Here is a 19,716-nt window from a genome sequence, read left to right as displayed (position 1 = left end):
CTGTCTGTCTGTCTGTCTGTCTGTCTGTCGTATCATGCATATATATATATATATATATATATATATATATATATATATATATATATATATATATATATATATATTGATCACGGCGGAGACAGGATGAAATGGAGAGGTTAGGGTTTAGACAGAGAGAGCAGAGCGTGTTGGAGGATAGAGAAAAGTTCCGGGGGTCATGAGGAGAGGGGAACAGCACAGGAGCGAGGTGTGTGCGGGGTTTGTGTCTCAGCCTGCGTCCTCTGTGATTTATCCTTGGTGTTTGTGTTCACCCAGTAATGTGTGTGATCTGAGTTTCCCCTCGTCTCTCTCATCTCCATCTGATGGAAGGCTTCCCTTGTCCCACATGTCCCTCCATAGCTCTCTGGGGCCAGGGGCTGGAGCCACACAGAGAGACGACAAGACCAAAGAAACACACTCTCCTCCATCTCTCTGTACTCTCTCCATATTCTCTCTATATTCTCCCCGGACCCCCGTGTCTCTCCATCCCTCCATCTCTCTGGGGCTGTGGGAGGCTGGGAGGCGGGCGCAGTGTGGAGTGGTCTCTCTTCCCTCCCCCAGTCTTCCCCCGGCCCACTGAGCCAGTAATGAGAGGTTAACACAGTGGCAGCGCTGCCATAATTGAGTGAATTTAGCACCTTGGACAGCGCACTAAAACTCCTTATTGCTTTCCTGACCTCCTCATCATGTTCTGTCTGTATGGTCCCCGGGTTTGAGAGGCAATATGTTCCAGCGCTGCACACACACACACACAGACAGACACACACGCCTACACAGCTTCACCCACACGCCTACACACACATGCTGCAGGGCGTGTTCACAGCAGAGGTTAACACCAGGAACGGGAGAGCAATTTTCTGCTTGTCGCTCCGCAGCCTCACGCTGTGGGCCCAGCACATTAACTTTTAAAAAGGACCCTTCACACACAGGTGTCTGCTTAAACAGAGGGGGGGGGGCATAGGAAGGAGAAAAGGATGAATGTAAAGATGAAAACAGATTCATCTGATTAGGGTAGAGTGGTGTTTCTGTACAGTTAATATGGGAGCTCCTATGCATTATAATGTCATATTATAAACTGAGTGGTTCGAACCCTGAATGCTGATTGGCTGACAGCCGTGGTATATCAGACCGTATACCACAGGTATGACAAAATGTTTATTTTTACGGCTCTAATAAGGCACCTTGGGGGTTTGTGGTATATGGCTAATATACCACGGCTAGGGGCTGTATCCAGGCACTCCACATTGCGTCGCGTGAAAGAACAGTCCTTAGCCGTGGTATATTGGCCATATACCACACCCACCTCGTGCCTTATAGCTTAATTGACAGTTGTTGTCTTTGGATTCACCTTTCCATTGTTTAACACCAGTTAAGCAGCAGCAGTTTCTATATATTTATTATTTTCTGCATTGTAGAATAAAAGAGATGACATCACAACTAATGAAATAACACACATGGCATCATGTAGGAACCCCCCCAAAAAGTGATAAACATAGTCAAACATAAGGGTTTTTCATAGTTGCGATGTCTTCTCTTTTTTTCTACAATGTAGAAAATATTCAAGAAATAAAGGAAAACCCTTGAATGAGTAGGTGTGTCCAAACTATTGACTGGTAACTGCATGTCTGAATTCACAGTTGTAAGTAGAAGTTCTGTAACTGAACGTGTATGTCTGAGAATAATTGTACACAAAAAATATTAGGATCTAGGGTCGCCTAAAGGAAATGAGTCTTACTGTGATTGTCAGACAGTCAGAGTGCTCTGAATTTCTATCTTTTCTGGACCTGGCATGTCAGAACGCATAAGAGACGTTAAAAAAACAACAACGCTTCCTTTAGGAAATCATTTTTAATTCAAAAAAAAAAAAAACTTGACAACACATAATGTGCTTTTAAGACAACAAGAAAAACAACTTATTTAACAAAACAAGTCGAAATGACAGAGAAATGAATGCAATTATTGTTGTTGGTGTCCCTGGGGGGCTGCGTCTTAGATTGGAGATAAGAGTGAAGTTCCCTAGGCAGCCGTAAAGCGTTTGATGAGTTGGAGAGGAGGGAGTCTAGTGCTTATGAGAAACAACAGCCAACAGGATACATACAGCAATATTTCACACAGTTGGCATAGCTTGGCTCAGGATACTCCCCCAACCCCCCTGGATGAAACGAGGGAATGATTCACTTGAAGAATTGTTTCTCGTTAACAAAAATGCCTTTGTGTTGACGACTGTTGTCTAATTGCCATGGAAATCTGTTCTGAGAAAGAAGTGGCTTTGCTCAAATAAAATAAATCCCAACACCAATGAGGGGGTATGAAGAAGTGCTTAGTGACCTTTACACACAGATTGCATTGTCTTTCTCCAAAAAAAACAGATGTAGAGGGAAAGAAAACAGATGTAGAGGGAGCGCAATACTGGTGCTATTCTCCCCTCTCTCTCTCTCTCTCTCTCTCTCTCTCTCTCTCTCTCTCTCTCTCTCTCTCTCTCTCTCTCTCTCTCTCTCTCTCTCTCCCTCTCTCTCTCTCTCTCTCTCTCTGTCATAATCTGAACAATTGAACAGGCTTCTCTGTACAGTATTTTACCATGTGTTAGTCTTGAATTGTGTTAGTTTGTTGGCTATGGTACTCACTAAAAGGAATTGTTCAAGGTATTCCAGGAAAAGACCAAATTGCATGTAAAAGAGCCAGGACAGAGGTGAAAGTTGAAGGTTTTACAGTAGATGACACAACCACAAATCTGAGGTCTTTCAATGCTTATTGCTGAACAAAAATGTATTTCTACACCATCTCACCCTCTCTCTCTCGCGCTCTCTTACCCTTTCTTTCTTTCTCCCCCTCTTGCTCTCTCTCTCTCTCCAATTCTTTCTTTCCCTCTGTCTTTCTTTCTCTTCCTCTTTCCTTCCCCCCCCCTCTCTCTCTCTCTTTCCCTGTCCCCCTCTCTCTCTCTCTCTCTCCCTCTCCCTGTCCCTCTCTCTCTCTCTCCCTCTCCCTGTCCCTCTCTCTCTCTCTCTCTCTCTCTCTCTCTCTCTCTCTCTCTCTCTCTCTCTCTCTCTCTCTCTCTCTCTCTCTCTCTCTCTCTCTTTCGCTCTCTCTCTCTCTCTCCCTGTCCCCCTCTCTCTCCCTCTCTCCCTGTCCCACTCTCTCTCTGTCTACAGGAGGTGATTCTGAAGAGGGCAGCAGACCTTGTGGAGGCTTTGTATGGGATGCCCCACAACAACCAGGTGAGGTTCAGACAAACAAACGCCACCTCACTCTCAGGTCTGCTCTCCCTCTGTCCCCTCCACATCCTGCCACATCGCCTGCATCCGCGTTGACGCCAGTTATTCACCATTATTAATTCATCTCCGGTGGTTATTAACATGCCTGATCAAATATTCATCAAATACTTACAAGACATGTCCACATTAATTATTCCCACTATTACTAATATATTGCCACTTTGTGAAAATAGTGATTACACATGAAACATACAAGAAGTCATTTGTAAGCTACTTAGAGTCATCCTGTCTAGACGAGGGGAGGGCTGTAACGGTAATATATGGGGGAAATGACATGTTGACTAATGCTCGCAGGTACGGCACCGTTACAGTGGTACTAATGTGAACACTGCTTGAATTGGTGTTGTTCATGTTAGCAGTCCTTTAACTGTCACCAATGTTGTTCATGTTAGCAGTCCTTTAACAGTCACCAATGTTGTTCATGTTAGCAGTCCTTTAACTGTCACCAATGTTGTTCATGTTAGCAGTCCTTTAACTGTCACTAATGTTGTTCATGTTAGCAGTCCTTTAACTGTCACCAATGTTGTTCATGTTAGCAGTCCTTTAACTGTCACTAATGTTGTTCATGTTAGCAGTCCTTTAACTGTCACCAATGTTGTTCATGTTAGCAATCCTTTAACTGTCACCAATGTTGTTCATGTTAGCAGTCCTTTAACTGTCACCAATGTTGTTCATGTTAGCAATCCTTTAACTGTCACCAATGTTGTTCATGTTAGCAGTCCTTTAACTGTCACCAATGTTGTTCATGTTAGCAGTCCTTTAACTGTCACCAATGTTGTTCATGTTAGCAGTCCTTTAACTGTCACCAATGTTTTTCATGTGAATGCTACTTTAACTGTCACCAATGTTGTTCATGTGAATGCTACTTTAACTGTCACCAATGTTGTTCATGTGAATGCTGCTTTAACTGTCACCAATGTTGTTCATGTGAATGCTACTTTAACTGTCACCAAAGTTGTTCATGTGAATGCTACTTTAACTGTCACCAATGTTGTTCCTGTGAATGCTACTTTAACTGATAGCAATGTTGTTCATGTGAATGCTACTTTAACTGATAGCAATGCTGTTCATGTGAATGCTACTTTAACTGATAGCAATGTTGTTCATGTGAATGCTACTTTAAATGATAGCAATGTTGTTCATGTGAATTCTACTCTAACTGATACCAATGTTGTTCATGTGAATGCTACTTTAACTGATAGCAATTTTGTTCACGTGAATGCTACTTTAACTGATACCAATGTTGTTCATGTGAATGCTACTTTAACTGATAGCAATTTTGTTCATGTGAATGCTACTTTAACTGATACCAATGTTGTTCATGTGAATGCTACTTTAACTGATACCAATGTTGTTCATGTGAATGCTACTTTAACTGATAGCAATGTTGTTCATGTGAATGCTACTTTAACTGATAGCAATGTTGTTCACATGAAAGCTACGGTTTTATTTGTCAGCGCTCCTCTACCAGTATATGTGAACGCTCGTCTAACTGTGTTCTCCTGTGGCAGGAGATTATTCTGAAGCGGGCGGCGGACATAGCAGAGGCTCTCTACAATGTTCCCAGGAACCACAACCAACTGAGCGGCCTGGGCAATAGCTCCGTCCACGCAGGCATGATGGGGGTCAACTCCTTCCCTGGCCAGCTGGCCGTCAATGTGTCCGAGTCCTCCCAGGGAGCCAATCAGGGTGAGGGGGCGGGTCGATACGGGTGTGGCGCTATCGTCATAGAAACCGGTAACTGAAAAGCAATGTAGTCACTGTGAAGTTATCTGTGAAGTTACATTTTTACGTCTTTCTTTGGTTGAACAAGGTGACTGATCTGTCTTTGTTCTGTCTCTGTCGGTCTGTCTGTGTAGGTTTCAGTCGGAACACGAGCAGCGTGTCTCCACATGGCTATGTGCCCAGCTCCACCCCCCAGCAGACTAACTACAGCTCTGTGACCACCAGCATGAACGGCTACGGCAACACTGTCATGTCCAACCTGGGAGGATCCCCCAGCTTCCTCAACGGCAGCGCTGCCAACTCGCCCTACGCCAGTGAGTCCCACTCTAGCTCTAATACTCACCCACACCCAGCTCACAGCCGCCTTCACCCACCCACCTCCATCCATCCAGTCAGCCGACCCACCCACACCCAGCTCACAGCCGCCTTCACCCACCTCCATCCATCCAGTCAGCCGACCCACCCACACCCAGCTCACAGCCGCCTTCACCCACCTCCATCCATCCGGTTAGCCGACCCACCCACACCCAGCTCTCACACTCACCCACCCACACTCAGCTCACCCACATTATCACCCACAATTCACTGCAGAGCTCCCCCTATTGACCTGACTGCTGCTGTAAATGCATGAAACCCCCATTCCTCCCTGGTGTGTGTGTCTGTCTGAAGAGCTGTACAGTATGGGTTCTGGTCTGTAGTCCAGTGGTCTGTCTGAAGAGCTGTACAGTATGGGTTCTGGTCTGTAGTCCAGTGGTCTGTCTGAAGAGCTGTACAGTATGGGTTCTGGTCTGTAGTCCAGTGGTCTGTCTGAAGAGCTGTACAGTATGGGTTTTGGTCTGTAGTCCAGTGGTCTGTCTGAAGAGCTGTACAGTATGGGTTCTGGTCTGTAGTCCAGTGGTCTGTCTGAAGAGCTGTACAGTATGGGTTCTGGTCTGTAGTCCAGTGGTCTGTCTGAAGAGCTGTACAGTATGGGTTTTGGTCTGTAGTCCAGTGGTCTGTCTGAAGAGCTGTACAGTATGGGTTCTGGTCTGTAGTCCAGTGGTCTGTCTGAAGAGCTGTACAGTATGGGTTCTGGTCTGTAGTCCAGTGGTCTGTCTGAAGAGCTGTACAGTATGGGTTTTGGTCTGTAGTCCAGTGGTCTGTCTGAAGAGCTGTACAGTATGGGTTCTGGTCTGTAGTCCAGTGGTCTGTCTGAAGAGCTGTACAGTATGGGTTCTGGTCTGTAGTCCAGTGGTCTGCCTAAGGGGCTGCACATTACTATACAGAGTTCTAGTCTTTGAGGAGTGATGAGAGGAGTGGGAGTTTTCTCTCCTCATTTGTTTGTTTATGAGACAGCGGTGCGTGTGACAGTGAAGCCTTCAGATCTATGGCTATTTCCCTATGGGGCTTTCTGCCTGGCAGTCTCCCAGCAATGGAGCCTGTCTTGAACAACTCTTTAAAACCAGTCCTATCCTCTAATCCTCTTTCATCTGACAGCCATACTTCCACACTGTTGTTGTTCTTCTGCTAATTCTTAATTGACTACCCTTTTCCAATTAGGAAAACACAGAGGGAGAGGGTTAGAGAGTGAGGCAGAAAGAGAAATGGGTGATTTTTTTGTGTGTGTGTGTGTGTGGGAGGGGGGGGTCTAATGATAGTGGGAGGAGGGAGGATGGGTGCCAGTTGCAAAGGCTTGTGTTTGAGGACAGTTTGGCATGGATCTAAGAACCGACACCCACAGATTTCTTTCTTTCAGGGAGAGGAATCAACACTGCGATATCGACTAGCTATATGAGACTGAGAGCACTCAATAGTTAGGAGGTGAAACCATGCTGGAATGTTCTGGCTTGTGGAGGACTGCCGGCCTCTCTCCTTAGCAATGTGTGTCCTTCCATCGGATTGCCCTGAAATTAGATTGAGAGCCACTGTGGTATTGCCTGTTTGCAACGCCTGACTGGCCGTATCACAGCTCCTTTCTAGGCCGGCCACAGAATTAAAGACTGTTAATTAAATCAATAAACTAATTGGAGGGGTAACAATTCAATTTCACCACTTTGGTCCCCAGGATGTTAACAAGTATTTTAAAAGGTTGGCTGACTCCATTAGACACTTCCAATCAATCCACAAGCCTGGGCTCTGTGCTTCCAATTTTCATTAATTGATTAGTTAGGACTTGATAAATGGATTGTGCCATTGTTACAAGGTTCTGCTTGGATGGAGCTATAAACCTATTTAAATGGTGCAATAACAAGAATCACTTCCAATGAAGTGTAACCAGTAGGAAAAACATTAAAGAGCAGTGAATGTTGAATTCAAATGGTTGTCTAAGTGTGCTAACATTGAATTGTTAACTGCCTAGGAGACCACTGCTAGGTGGATTGGGAAAATACTTGATCGATAGCTATTCATTTGTTAGAATGAACTTGAATATAAATTCCTCTCGTTTGAGACTCCCTCGCATACTTATGGAGTTGTATTTTCTCTTGTGTACTCGATAAGGTCTAAATCCCACATGGTGAAATTAACCTCTTGCTATGCCCCTTCTCTCTCTCTCTTTGTCTGTCTGTCTCTCTCTTTCTCTCTCCGTCTCCCTTTCCTCTCTCCTCCCTCTCCCCCATCTCTCTCTCCCTCTCTCCCTCCCTCCCCCCATCCCTTCAGTCGTTCCCTCCAGCCCCAACATGGCGTCCTCCACCAGCCTGCCCTCTAACTGTAGCAGCTCTTCTGGGATCTTTTCCTTCTCCCCTGCCAACATGGTGTCGGCCGTCAAGCAGAAGAGCGCCTTCGCTCCCGTGGTGCGACCCCAGACCTCACCCCCGCCCACCTGCACCAGCACCAATGGCAACGGTCTCCAAGGTGAGCCCCTCACCCAGTCGAGACATTGTGTTCTTTCTGGGCCAGTCCGTGACGCTCTCTAACCAACCTCTCCGTCCCCAATATCCCCTGTCATTCCTCCTCCTCCCATCCTCTAACACATTGTTTTCTCTTCCTCTCCTCCCCTCTCCTCTCCTCCCCTCTCCTCTCCTCCCCTATCTTCCCCTCTTTCTTTGCGCTCCCTCCCTCAGATCAGTCTTTTGTGGACTCTAGCAAGTACTCCACAGCCAGCTCGCTGCAGGGCCTGGCCTTCTCCTGAAGTATGTTACTCTCTCTTGCATGCACCCATCCACCCCTCTACTCCTCTATCTCATTAACCATCCATCTATCCATCCATCCACTCCTCCATCCATCCATCGACCCATCCATTCACCCATTACATGAACATTAACCATCCTCATACTGCAGCTGTATATGTTGAGGAAAGAGAGGATGAGGGGATATCTCTCATTTTGCTCTGTGCTTTTGTTTATCCAAGGGCATTTTGGCAGAGTCGGCATATTACTCACAAGTTTGTCCTTTTTAATTTGGCTTGAATGTTTTTGTGGTTGTCCCTAGCTTCCTGTGTGTGAATGGGGAGAAAGGGTAAGGATGTTTGGGGAGAGGGCAGGGCAGGATGTAGCTGTGTGGGTGTGGGAATACAGAGCCGACAGGACACACTGCTGTCTTCAACAGACCTCATACATGGATACAGGAAGTATCTTCCCGAGCGCAACCTCAGTTGCGGAGACCCATAGGGCCCTGCAGGGCTGCAAGCATCGAGCAACAACCTTATTGTAACACAATGTGAATAGATATCTCACCATTTACATGAACCTTTTGTTTATTAAATAAACCATCCAAGCCATGAGTGGATAATCAGTACAGGAGGATTGTGTTGGAGAAGTTCTGTTTAACCATAGCGAATGTAGTGTTATGCTATGATAAGAGATCCACCAGCCTACCAGGAGCTAAGACACCAGGAGTACAACCTCATTGCTTCAACAGCCTGTAGTGTAGTGTAGTGTAGTGTAGTGTAGTGTAGTGTAGTGTAGTGTAGTGTAGTGTAGTGTAGTGTAGTGTAGTGTAGTGTATTGTAGTGGAGTGGAGTGGAGTGGAGTGGAGTGGAGTGGAGTGGAGTGGAGTGGAGTGGAGTGGAGTGAACTTACCAGGAGCTGGGACACCAGGGGTCAACCCCATTTCTTCAACAGCCTGTAGTGTAGTGTAGTGTAGTGTAGTGTAGTGTAGTGTAGTGTAGTGTAGTGTAGTGTAGTGTAGTGTAGTGTGGTGTAGTTTAGTGTAGTGTAGTGTAGTGTAGTGTGGTGTAGTTTAGTGAAGTGTACTTACCAGGAGCTGGGACACCAGGAGTCAACCCCATTTCTTCAACAGCCTGTAGTGTAGTGTAGTGTAGTGTAGTGTAGTGTAGTGTAGTGTAGTGTAGTGTAGTGTAGTGTAGTGTAGTGTACATATCAAAAGCGGGGACATCAGGAGTACAACCTAATTTCTTCAACAGCTTGTAGTGTAGTGTAGTGTAGTGTACATATCAAAAGCTGAGACATCAGGAGTACAACCTAATTTCTTCAACAGCTTGTAGTGTAGTGTAGTGTAGTGTAGTGTAGTGTAGTGTAGTGTAGTGTAGTGTAGTGTAGTGTAGTGCCCCTGGTAGGAGCGGAGACACCAGGAGTAGAACCTCATTTCTTCAACAGCCTGTAGTGTAGTGTAGTGTAGTGTAGTGTAGTGTAGTGTAGTGTAGTGTAGTGTAGTGTAGTGTAGTGTAGTGTAGTGTAGTGTAGTGTACTTACCAGGAGCTGGGACACCAGGAGTGCACTCATTTCTTCAACAGCCTGTAGTGTAGTGTAGTGTAGTGTAGTGTAGTGTAGTGTAGTGTAGTGTAGTGTAGTGTAGTGTAGTGTAGTGTAGTGTAGTGTAGTGTACTTACACAGAGTCTCTCTTGCTCTCTTTCGTTTGTCAGACAGGCTCTTCTCTCTGATCAAACCCTCCCACTATGCTGGGAAATGATCAACAATGACAGCTGTTGGGCTCTGTTGACAATCGATACTGTCGCTATTTACATTGACATACACACACCGACAGCGTGCGTGTGTGTGTGCTTGCATGCCTGTGTGTGTGTGTTACACTATGGCAGATCAAAGCAGAGTTGAGGCACTGTCATATACGCTGTTCTGTCAGCGAGAAGCGGTATCTAAATCCAAGCTCCTTCTCTCCCAGTTCTGTGTCAGTTGTGTGTCACAATATGACACAACTGACACGGAAGTGCCAGAAAATACCACATGCTGCCATGGTTTCTCTGCAGTCAAGCGCATTATCAGCAGGATTTGCTGAGAAGTATTATGCTTTCCATGTAAATCAGATTGTTCTAAGATGAGTAAACCAACTCTGCACTCTTAGAAAAAAGCGTTCCAAAAGGGTTCTTTGGCATCCTCATAGGAGAACCCGTTTTGGTTCCTGGTAGAACCCTTTTGTGTTCCATGTAGAATCCTCCGTAAAAGGGGATCTAGATCTAACTGCAACCAAAAATGGTTATCTTTTGCACTTCCTTTTCCTAGAGTGCACTTATTCAAAGGGTTCTCCTATGGGGACAGCTGAAGAAACCCTTAAGGTTTGAATCAAAGATAATTTTGTTAACCTGACATACGAATGTCATTTTGTTAACCTGACATACGAATGTCATTTTGTTAACCTGACATACGAATGTAATTTTGTTAACCTGACATACGAATGTCATTTTGTTAACCTGACATACGAATGTCAAATGATTATGTTTTGTATGTTACACTCGTGATTTTGGTTAAGGACTTACTGTGTTTTATTGAATGAGCTTACACAGGGTGTGTGTGTGTGTGTGTGTGTGTGTGTGTGTGTGTGTGTGTGTGTGTGTGTGTGTGTGTGTGTGTGTGTGTGTGTGTGTGTGTGTGTGTGTGTGTGTGTGTGTGTGTGTGTGTGTGTGTGTGTGTGTGTGTGTGTGTGTGTGTGTGTGTGCGTGACTGTTTCTGCCTCTCCTGATTCCATCAGCAGTAGTTTGAAGCACAACGCCTGCAGAAAAACACCCAGCGTCCTCTTTTGTGTTTGTCAGCAGTTGTAGAACTAACGTCAAGTTAAATTTGCAGCAATAAGCATTTCTTCCCCACTTTAAGGAACACAGCTTAGAGGACCTCCTCCGTCCTGTCCCACTACACTGGATACGTTAGGCCATGTTCTACTCCACTCATGGCATAACCACATCTTATCATTCCCTTACCATGCACTCAAATACAATCCCTATCCCTGGGAATGATTGAAGACGATGGAGTTTCTTGTTTATTCTAGTCTAAAATGTATTACATATATATACACATATATATATATATACACACACATATATATATATACATATATATATATACATATATATACATATATATACATATATATATACTATATATACATATATATGTATAGTATATACATATATATGTATAGTAGATACATACAAGATGTTGAATGACTTTCAACCCCTCCCAGCCATGTGTAGTATAGCGTTGTGTAGTATTGTGCCTGGTATGTCGTCACTGCACTGCGTTCTGTAGTCACACTTGGTCTGATTTGGAGCTCTCATTAAGCATAGCTCTGTTCCTCACATGTTGACACGGATCCCCATGCAGCCGTTTGAAGCTGCCGGGGATGATGCAATACGTCACAAACACAATGAGCCTCAGCGCATGCAAACAATTAAGAGGCAGTTTTTTTTGACAGCACTAATCAAGCGTTTCAAGTGTCCCATTTGTGCCAATTTCCAATTTGGCGGGGCTGTGAAGAGATAGAAATGATTTATCCCTAGTTTGAAAGCGTATTTGAGTCATAGTTTCATAGGCCGTAGTTTGTTATGCAGATGTGTGAACAGATTGCTTTATTTAAGAGGAATCATTATGTGAGGAAAACATTGGGCAATTGTTTATGCATTAACCGACTCTACCCCCCCCCTCCTCCACCCAACAGTGATTCCTGGAATGATCGTTCCTCCCATGTAAGCGGTGCGTGTGTGTGAGGAGAAGGACACACACACCCAGACATGGATCTCAGCATGTACATAAGGCTCCGGTTTAGGACTGGATCGTCAGTCCTGCATTGAAGGAATGGAACCCGTAACTCAGGCCCTTTTTAAAAGGAATCACATTTGAACAAAAAAAAGAAGACGAAGAAGAAGAAAAAAAACGGAGAAAAAAAACAGAGAATTTGCAACAACCTCTTTTGAATTTGTACACCTTGTTGACACTTTTTAAGAGGGAAGGCAAGGCCACAGATTACCCAGAAAGCCCACCGAAAAAAAAAAAACATTATTTATTTTGGAGAGGATTGACTCTTTCTTTTATTTAGTGCATCGTTTGTGTTTTACCTTTGTGCGAAAAAATACATATTTCCCATATTTCAAAATGTTATACACACTATTAGAGGGATTTTTTAAATTTATGAATTTACAAAAAAAAGAAAGATAAATGAAGAAAATGTTTGTGAAGGATAAAACAACTTGTTGAAAGTGAGTGGCAGAGAACCTCCAGTTGAATAGTGAAGACTGAATTAGATTTATACAATAACATTATGCTGGAGACTATGCCACATGCCCTAACTAACCCCAAGGCACAGAAAGACACATACATGATAGGTAGCACAAGCTAACTATGCACCATTGCAGAAACTCTCTGCTTTCGAGTGTGTTTGGGCCACCACAAACAGCCCATACACATTTCTCTCCCTCTCATGCCAAGCAGAGACTGCCATCGCCACGACTAGCGCTTTCACTCATCTCCACAGAAAGCAAGTGATTTATCCATGATGACACATAACCAGCCATTCACCCCATGTTGGCTGTGAGTGCACCGATCGTGTCCAAGCTCCTAGGTGGTTGTCAGAGATAGAGAGCAGAGCCTGAACCTGCCCTGGATGCCAACAGTGTCTCTACTGTATGGACTCTGGACCGCTAACTTGCTGTGGAGCCGCTCAGCCAAGTCCCATAACTGTACATCAGAACCCCTTTTGTTAAAGTGTGCTCTCTCTCTCTCTCTCTCTCTCTCTCTGCCATCCACCACGAAATCTCAATGAAGGAAACCATACATTTTTAAAGGGTGTTGCCATTTCACTTTTGCTATATCGTGTGAATTAAAATGTTGTATTATTATAGTTGTTCTGTTTGTTACGCTCTCACCATGAAACTGTGATCATGGGCCGGCCATTAAAAATGTGCTTCTTATTCCACCATGTTACCGTACAACAGTTTAGGATCTGAGAAACGGAATACTGGGAGACACTTTATAGACAGACTAATGAGTCAACAGAGAGGTGTGTAGTGGTGTCCCAGCTGCCATGGTGATCAATGGAATAGCCAGCACTGTAAAAGTTACCGACTCCTCAGATGCCTAGCAAATATCTGAATCCAACCTTTTCAATTGTTTTTCTTTGCTTTCTTGTGTGATGTGTGTGTTTTTTTGTATATAGTAATACATTTGTTAGTCTTTGTGATTTTTTTTTTTTTTTTTGCCAAAGTCATTGTTTAAGATATATTTATACATTTAAAGAAGTCTTAAGGCAGCTTTACAATATAGTGTCACGGATGTCACGTTTACTACATACTCAAAATGATCTCATCAACTTTAGCTCGGAGATTTTGGATAGTAAAAAAGGGATATACAGTATGTAAAATATCCATATAAATAATGTATGTATCTCCTGAATTTGTACATTGCTTCTTCATCATCCTTCATGTGTATGTTTGCATTTTGTGACAGTACCGATCTGTTTTTATTTGGTTGTCGACCATGTTCCACGTTTAAATGTCATTTTGATACATTTCATTGGTATGTTTTTTTGTTTTTGTTTTAAAGCCATACTTTCATTTCTAATTCCATCCACCCTAAAGCCATTGTCTATTTTTGTATAATTTGTTAGTTAATGAAAATGTTGCTGTTTTTCGTTTTGTCTTGATATTGGATTTGTTTTATCACATGGTAAAAGTAGCATATTATTCTTATAGTATTTAGTTATATAGGTTTTGAGAGTATATAAGTATATCATATAAATATCTTTTTTTTGCTTAGATTTTTTGGCTTTCAGAAGAACTGATACTGTTGAAAAACAAACAATATGCATATGGGTTTTCTCCTCCTAGCGATGCATTTGTGTGCTAAAAGCAGGAAGACCATTTTTGGCAAAAAATATGAAAATAACCCCCCCCCCCCCCCCCAATTTTGCTTCCATCTTATTTTCCCTTTCCCCTCTGTTGTCTCACCAAAATCTGAACCAGCAGTTTAGATGCCTTAACAGTGCAAAGCCACAGCCGTCAGTGTAGAGTAGAGACCCCACCAGTGCTCTGCTAACATACTTCAAAATGGGTGCAACAAGCAAAATATAGAGAGGGGGGTAGCACAAGTGGAGTTGTTCCTTATCCTGGAGCCCTGAGGAATGTTTACCTGTTTTCCCTGTCACAGTGAGCGCTCTGCACGGCAAGGCAGAGAGAGTGGCAGGTAGTAAGAGAAGAGGAGAGCTGTAGGATAGAGAGGAAGAGGAGGGAGGGAGGGAGGGAGGCAAGGTGGTGGATGGGGCTGGCTGGCTGATGGGGGGAGGACACTGTGATGAGATGACTGAGAAGAGAAGGGAGGATAAATATTTAATGTGTTGAGCAGCTGGAGGGGTAAGGAGTGGTGGAGGAGAGGAGGAGAGTAGTGAGGTGCACTGCAATACTCATTTGAAGCCAAGCCTCCCCTTCATATTCCTCTCTCATATACACAGCTAGGGGTGGGTTGATGGTGAAGCCATATTCTACATCTACTGTTTGATTCTGTTTGAGAAAGGTTATGGTACAACAACAGATCTGATGATGAACAGTTTTAAATGACAGCACAATAATCTGTACACACAAGTCATTTTACACCCTTGCTTCGACAATTGCTACTGCCCTCTTCTGACTCTCCCCCTTTTCTCTTCCCCTCCCTTTATATACAAATTGAGCCACCTGTTTATCTCTGACATGGGTCATATGACCACTCTTTGTAGTCTTTTGTGTGTGTGAGCGTGCGTGCGTGTGTGCGTGCGTGCGTGTGCGCGTGTGTGTGTTCGCGCTAACAGTCCTCTGAAAGAGAACGTGGCTTTTTAATTTAATTGCTGACGGATATTTTTTTGAAGTGACTTTATAGGAGGGGGAGAATTTAAACTGAGGATTCTGAGGACGAGGGAGTCTCTTGTAAAATGCACTTGTGTAATGATGAGTTCAGCTTGTATGCATTGTGACTCAGTTCTCCTGTCTTTCGGGTACAGGGACAGATACGTTTGAGGTTTACTGTGTCACCGCCCAGCCAAGAGTATAGAGCCATCCCTGTCAGGGAGGTGGCCACCTGGTCAACGAAAGGAATGAAATTGTTCTCTGAATCCTATTGTCACCCTTTTGAGCCCATCTCTCCATTTCTCTTACCAAGCCTTGTCTTCGACTGGACACACAGAGCAGTTATATATTGATGGACAAGGAAAAGAGAAAATGAAACTACTGTAAAGATGATCTCCTTCTTTTTTTTTTTTTTTGATTAACTTTGAACTGTAAAATAACTTTTCAACTTTCACAATATTTAATTAAAGTTCCCTCTTGTCTGTGAAACTGTTGATGTTCTTGTTGTCTTTGTGAAGCTGTTTTGTCTTGGTAGCATTTTGTTGCATTTCCCAGTGACGTGATATACTGGGGCACCAACACACTCGACAAAGTCAAAAACGCACACACTATACAAGCTCGTTCCTGGACCCACAACACGGTGAGATTTGAGTATCCACGATTTCATTACACACCCCACTGTCACAGCGCCATTATAAACTCAGCCATGCCAAGCCAACATCATATAGCATTGCGCAGGATTTATCCCATGTTCAAGTCGTACTGGATGGGTTTAAATGCAGGGCAATGCCCGGGTATGACGTCATCAAAGCAGTGAACCTGAATGGCCCAATCAAATCAGAGTGGAGGCCTGCACATCTCTCATCTAGATCACAAATGAAAGGGTTCCTCCCCTCTGGATCAGAATCCTGCTTTAATTAGTTAATTAATTCATGTATTACAGCCTAATGGAATGGTGAATATGCCCAGCTAGTTTCCTTTAACATATTAATGATGGCTTCCTAAGTTATTAATTGGTATGCGCTTTGCATGTAATTGATTCATCATTTGCATTTACGGTCCTCAGCGGGAATGAAGTGTCTTTTTTCATTGTGCACATTTCATTTGAGCCACTCGGATCTGATTAGCTTGTAAAACCCTCGTTCTGCTGACCTCACACGGTTCCCCGGCCGTGCGGAGCATCACGGGGATCTGAATACGAGGGGGAACAGGACCCTGAGATGGTCCTGGAACTGTGGTTTTTGGATCGTCTGTCTGTGTGCCGTGGAGCTAGCTACCACATCAAGCACATTTCACAAGCCCTGTGATGTTCTGCGATTTTCATCACACTGCCAACTGCGTGGTCATAGACACCGAATGGAGACGCTCACATAATGGAAAGCGTTTAGTGAAGTGCCAGGCGCTTCAGACGCCACGACGAGTTTGCTTTCGCAAACAATGCTCAGTGAGGAAGGCCTTCTTAATTAGACAGATGTGCCCTGCTCCGGGTTATTGATCAGCCAGGCTGCAGGCGGAGACTCTGTGTGTGTGTGTGTGTGTGTGTGTGTGTGTGTGTGTGTGTGTGTGTGTGTGTGTGTGTGTGTGTGTGTGTGTGTGTGTGTGTGTGTGTGTGTGTGTGTGTGTGTGCGCGCGCTCGTGTGTGTGTGTGTGTGTGCGCGCTCGTGTGTGTGTGTGTGTGTGTGTGTGCGCGCTCGTGCGTGTGTGTGTGTGTGTGTGTGCGCGCTCGTGTGTGTGTGTGTGTGTGTGTGTGTGTGTGTGTGTGTGTGTGTGTGTGTGTGTGTGTGTGTGTGTGTGTGTGTGTGTGTGTGCGCGCGCTCGTGTGTGTGTGTGTGTGTGTGTGTGTGTGTGTGTGCGCGCGCTCGTGTGTGTGTGTGTGTGTGTGCGCGCTCGTGTGTGTGTGTGTGTGTGTGCGCGCTCGTGCGTGTGCATGTGTGCGGAGGTGTATGGGAAGGTTATTTTCCTATTCCTAAGCCTCAAGGCCTGATCAAAGCAGAGCGATGTCTTATTGACATCAATGAGTTTAAGTCCCATGACACATGTGCTCTCTCATATTGAGTTAATTTATCACACTGAATTTAGGGACACTTGAAGTCACAATGAATATAGGAATACACACACAAACACGTTGTATCTACATCGGATGCATATGCACACACTCCGTCTCTGAAGCGTAGTAGATGAGTGTGTGGCGACGGTAGTGGGGATAAGTGACAGGGCTCAAGACATCCATTAGCTAATGGATCTCTGAGAGAAGAGAAACCTCCTCCCTCTCTCTCTCTCTCTCTGTCTCTCTCTGTCTCCCTCCTCTCCTCCCTGCCACACATCACACCCTCACTGCACTTAACCCCACCGGGCTCATCCCCTCCCTCCCTCTCCACGTCCCTCCCCTCCCTCCTCTCTCCCCCTCCCTCTATCAGACTGTCAGGGGTTTGATTGGGTGGGGGTGGGGGGGGTCCTGCCCTCTTCCTAATGCAGGCGTGTGATTGATAGATGACTAAGTGAAGATATAATTTAGCAATCAGGGCTGCTGAGCTATTTATCCTGGCTGACAAGGGGGCCGTTAAGCACAGGGCATGCTTGACCTGTGCCTGTGAGGAGGCTGTCGCGGGGTAATGAGAGGGAGGAGGCCTGCATATGATACACTTACCGCTGCCATTCAATTCATACACACTCTGCACCAGACAAGGTGCACTGGTGGGCCTCAGATCAGTAGTCTAACCATGCTTTCAGTGTGTATGACAGTTCTCTCTCTCTCTCTCTCTCTCTCTCTCTCTCTCTCTCTCTCTCTATCTATCTTTCTCTTACCCCCTTTCTTTTCTTCTATTCCTCCTCTTTCTCGATGATAGTGTGGGACTATGGTTTGTGATATGCCATGACATTCAGAGGACCATAAGGATGATAGGAGCATCTGTTACTGAAGTTGTGTCCCAGAGGCTGGGAATTCACCGGTGTCAAGATAGGGATCAAAGTTCAGAGGTCATGGTGAAATATTAATCCCCCGAGAAAATCTCCCACGACAACAGGTGTGTTTCAGTCTTCCATAGTTACCTGTCCTCTTTTTATAATAGATATAAAATACCAACATGTACAAACTTTTTAAATGTATAATGTATTTGATCCAGACATATTTATCTGCTCAGTTCACCAAAGGAAGGCAGATTCTTCAGATCTGGGATGGACTAATTACCGGAATCTGTGTCAACCCCCCCCCCCCCATTCAAGGAAAATGTCATTCAATGTTGCTCAGTGACCTCTCACCTTTTAGGTCAAATGTTATCCTACAGGTCACTGTTGTCCACTGCAGCAGAACAGTTCCACTCCCAGGTAGGTCACCACGTAACACTACAGCCTTTGTGATCTGTCGAGGGATCAGGAGTAACTAACCAAGTGTGTAGTGGTGCTGGGCCCCTAACTAAACAATGGGGTCAGGAGAAATACTGAAGGACAAAGTTGTCATTGTCTAACATTGCTGGGAACTTTTTTGCTTCTCTATGGGGTTTCTTCTCTTTGTTCCTGCTTTTCTACATGCTACCCCCGGCATGTTGTGTAACAAACCGTTACGCAGGATAATCCATACGCCTTGATCACTGATGCTCAACAATTGTGTTTACTGGCAGTTTATTTGCATGTTTAGACATGCAGCGCGGCGAACCTATTATTGTACTGTATACCTTGTACATCCTCACCTGCCTCCCACCCTGCCACCATCCTCCTCTATCCATAGTGTGGATCTCATTATGGAGGCAGTTTGCAGCACTGATGTTGCCGTGTCCCTGGTCTATTCATTATTCATGCATCAACAGACTGAGTCTGGCCAGAGCCACAGAGATAAAGGCTGGGGAGGAAGGAGGGATGACTGGCGAAGAGGAGGGATGAGTGGAGGAGAGGAGGAAGGCAGGCAGGCCTGCTCCAACGCTGCAGTCTCTTCCTGGAGAGCAAAGCTTTCAGGTAATTCTCTGAGATCAAGAGACGCTGCACACAGGAACCCCCCTGCGCCTCTCTGGGCTAAATAAATAAATAAATATTCTCTACTGATGCTCTTTTTACGGCAGACGATAAAGGAAATGGATTGAAAGACAGCCTTAGAACTGAAAACACACGGTCCCGGTGGGGATGGAGAATGGAAGGGGAGAGAAGAAGGTTTGGGAGAGAGAGGGGGGGGTTAAGAGGGAGAGAGAGAGAGAGAGAGAGGGGGGTAGAGAGAGAGAGAGAGAGAGAGAGAGAGAGAGAGAGAGAGAGAGAGAGAGAGAGAGAGAGAGAGAGAGAGAGAGAGAGAGAGAGAGAGAGAAAGTTTGGGAGGGGAAAAAGGGGAAAGGAGAGTGGGAGGAGGGAGAGGAAGAAAGTCCTTGCAGCTGGTGAAGAGGAGAGGGGCTAGATGATACTGGAGATCTGAGAGTGTTGGTGGGAGGGGTACGTGAGAGACAAAAGGGGCACAGGGGGAGGTGATATGTCACACCACCACCAACACCCCCCCAAAAAAGAAGTGTGGGTGGTTGATTTAACCTCTCGTCACTCCTACTATTTTAGCATCCGGTTTTGAGCAGGTGAAAGACATCAGCATACTGTATGATGCCTAGGTCTAAAATATAGACGTGAAGACAATGTCGTCACAAATCTAGGAACAGCTCCATGGCTAACTACTAGCGTCACTGCTAAAGGAATCTCTTGAGAAGAGTTATGGAATATTAAAATCACGTTTTTTCCCCCCCAAAACGTTATATC

At 44.8% G+C, this 19,716-nt stretch overlaps 1 protein-coding gene across 8 annotated transcripts in view; it reads left to right on the top strand.

Moving 5' to 3' along the window:
- LOC123998783 (transcription factor COE1-A) overlaps positions 1 to 14,398 on the top strand; it is a 147,294-nt gene extending 132,896 nt beyond the window's left edge. For 2 of the 8 annotated variants that reach the window (XM_046303923.1, XM_046303922.1), the window contains exons 12-17: positions 3,168 to 3,233; positions 4,802 to 4,979; positions 5,150 to 5,329; positions 7,653 to 7,847; positions 8,057 to 8,125; positions 11,841 to 14,398. In XM_046303923.1, coding sequence (XP_046159879.1) covers positions 3,168 to 3,233; positions 4,802 to 4,979; positions 5,150 to 5,329; positions 7,653 to 7,847; positions 8,057 to 8,124 — 687 coding nt within the window. In that variant the 3' untranslated portion in view covers position 8,125; positions 11,841 to 14,398. Of the gene's footprint in view, positions 1 to 3,167; positions 3,234 to 4,801; positions 5,028 to 5,149; positions 5,330 to 7,652; positions 7,848 to 8,056; positions 8,126 to 11,840 lie in introns of all 8 variants that reach the window. The other 6 variants (XM_046303919.1, XM_046303917.1, XM_046303925.1 and 3 more) reach the window with 4 other exon arrangements.
- Positions 14,399 to 19,716: the final 5,318 nt, after the last annotated feature.

Source organism: Oncorhynchus gorbuscha, linkage group LG16 (genome assembly GCF_021184085.1).
Source record: "Oncorhynchus gorbuscha isolate QuinsamMale2020 ecotype Even-year linkage group LG16, OgorEven_v1.0, whole genome shotgun sequence".
NCBI lineage: Eukaryota > Metazoa > Chordata > Actinopteri > Salmoniformes > Salmonidae > Oncorhynchus > Oncorhynchus gorbuscha.
Note: the sequence above shows the minus strand (reverse complement) of the source record. Positions and strands in the feature narration are given on the sequence as shown.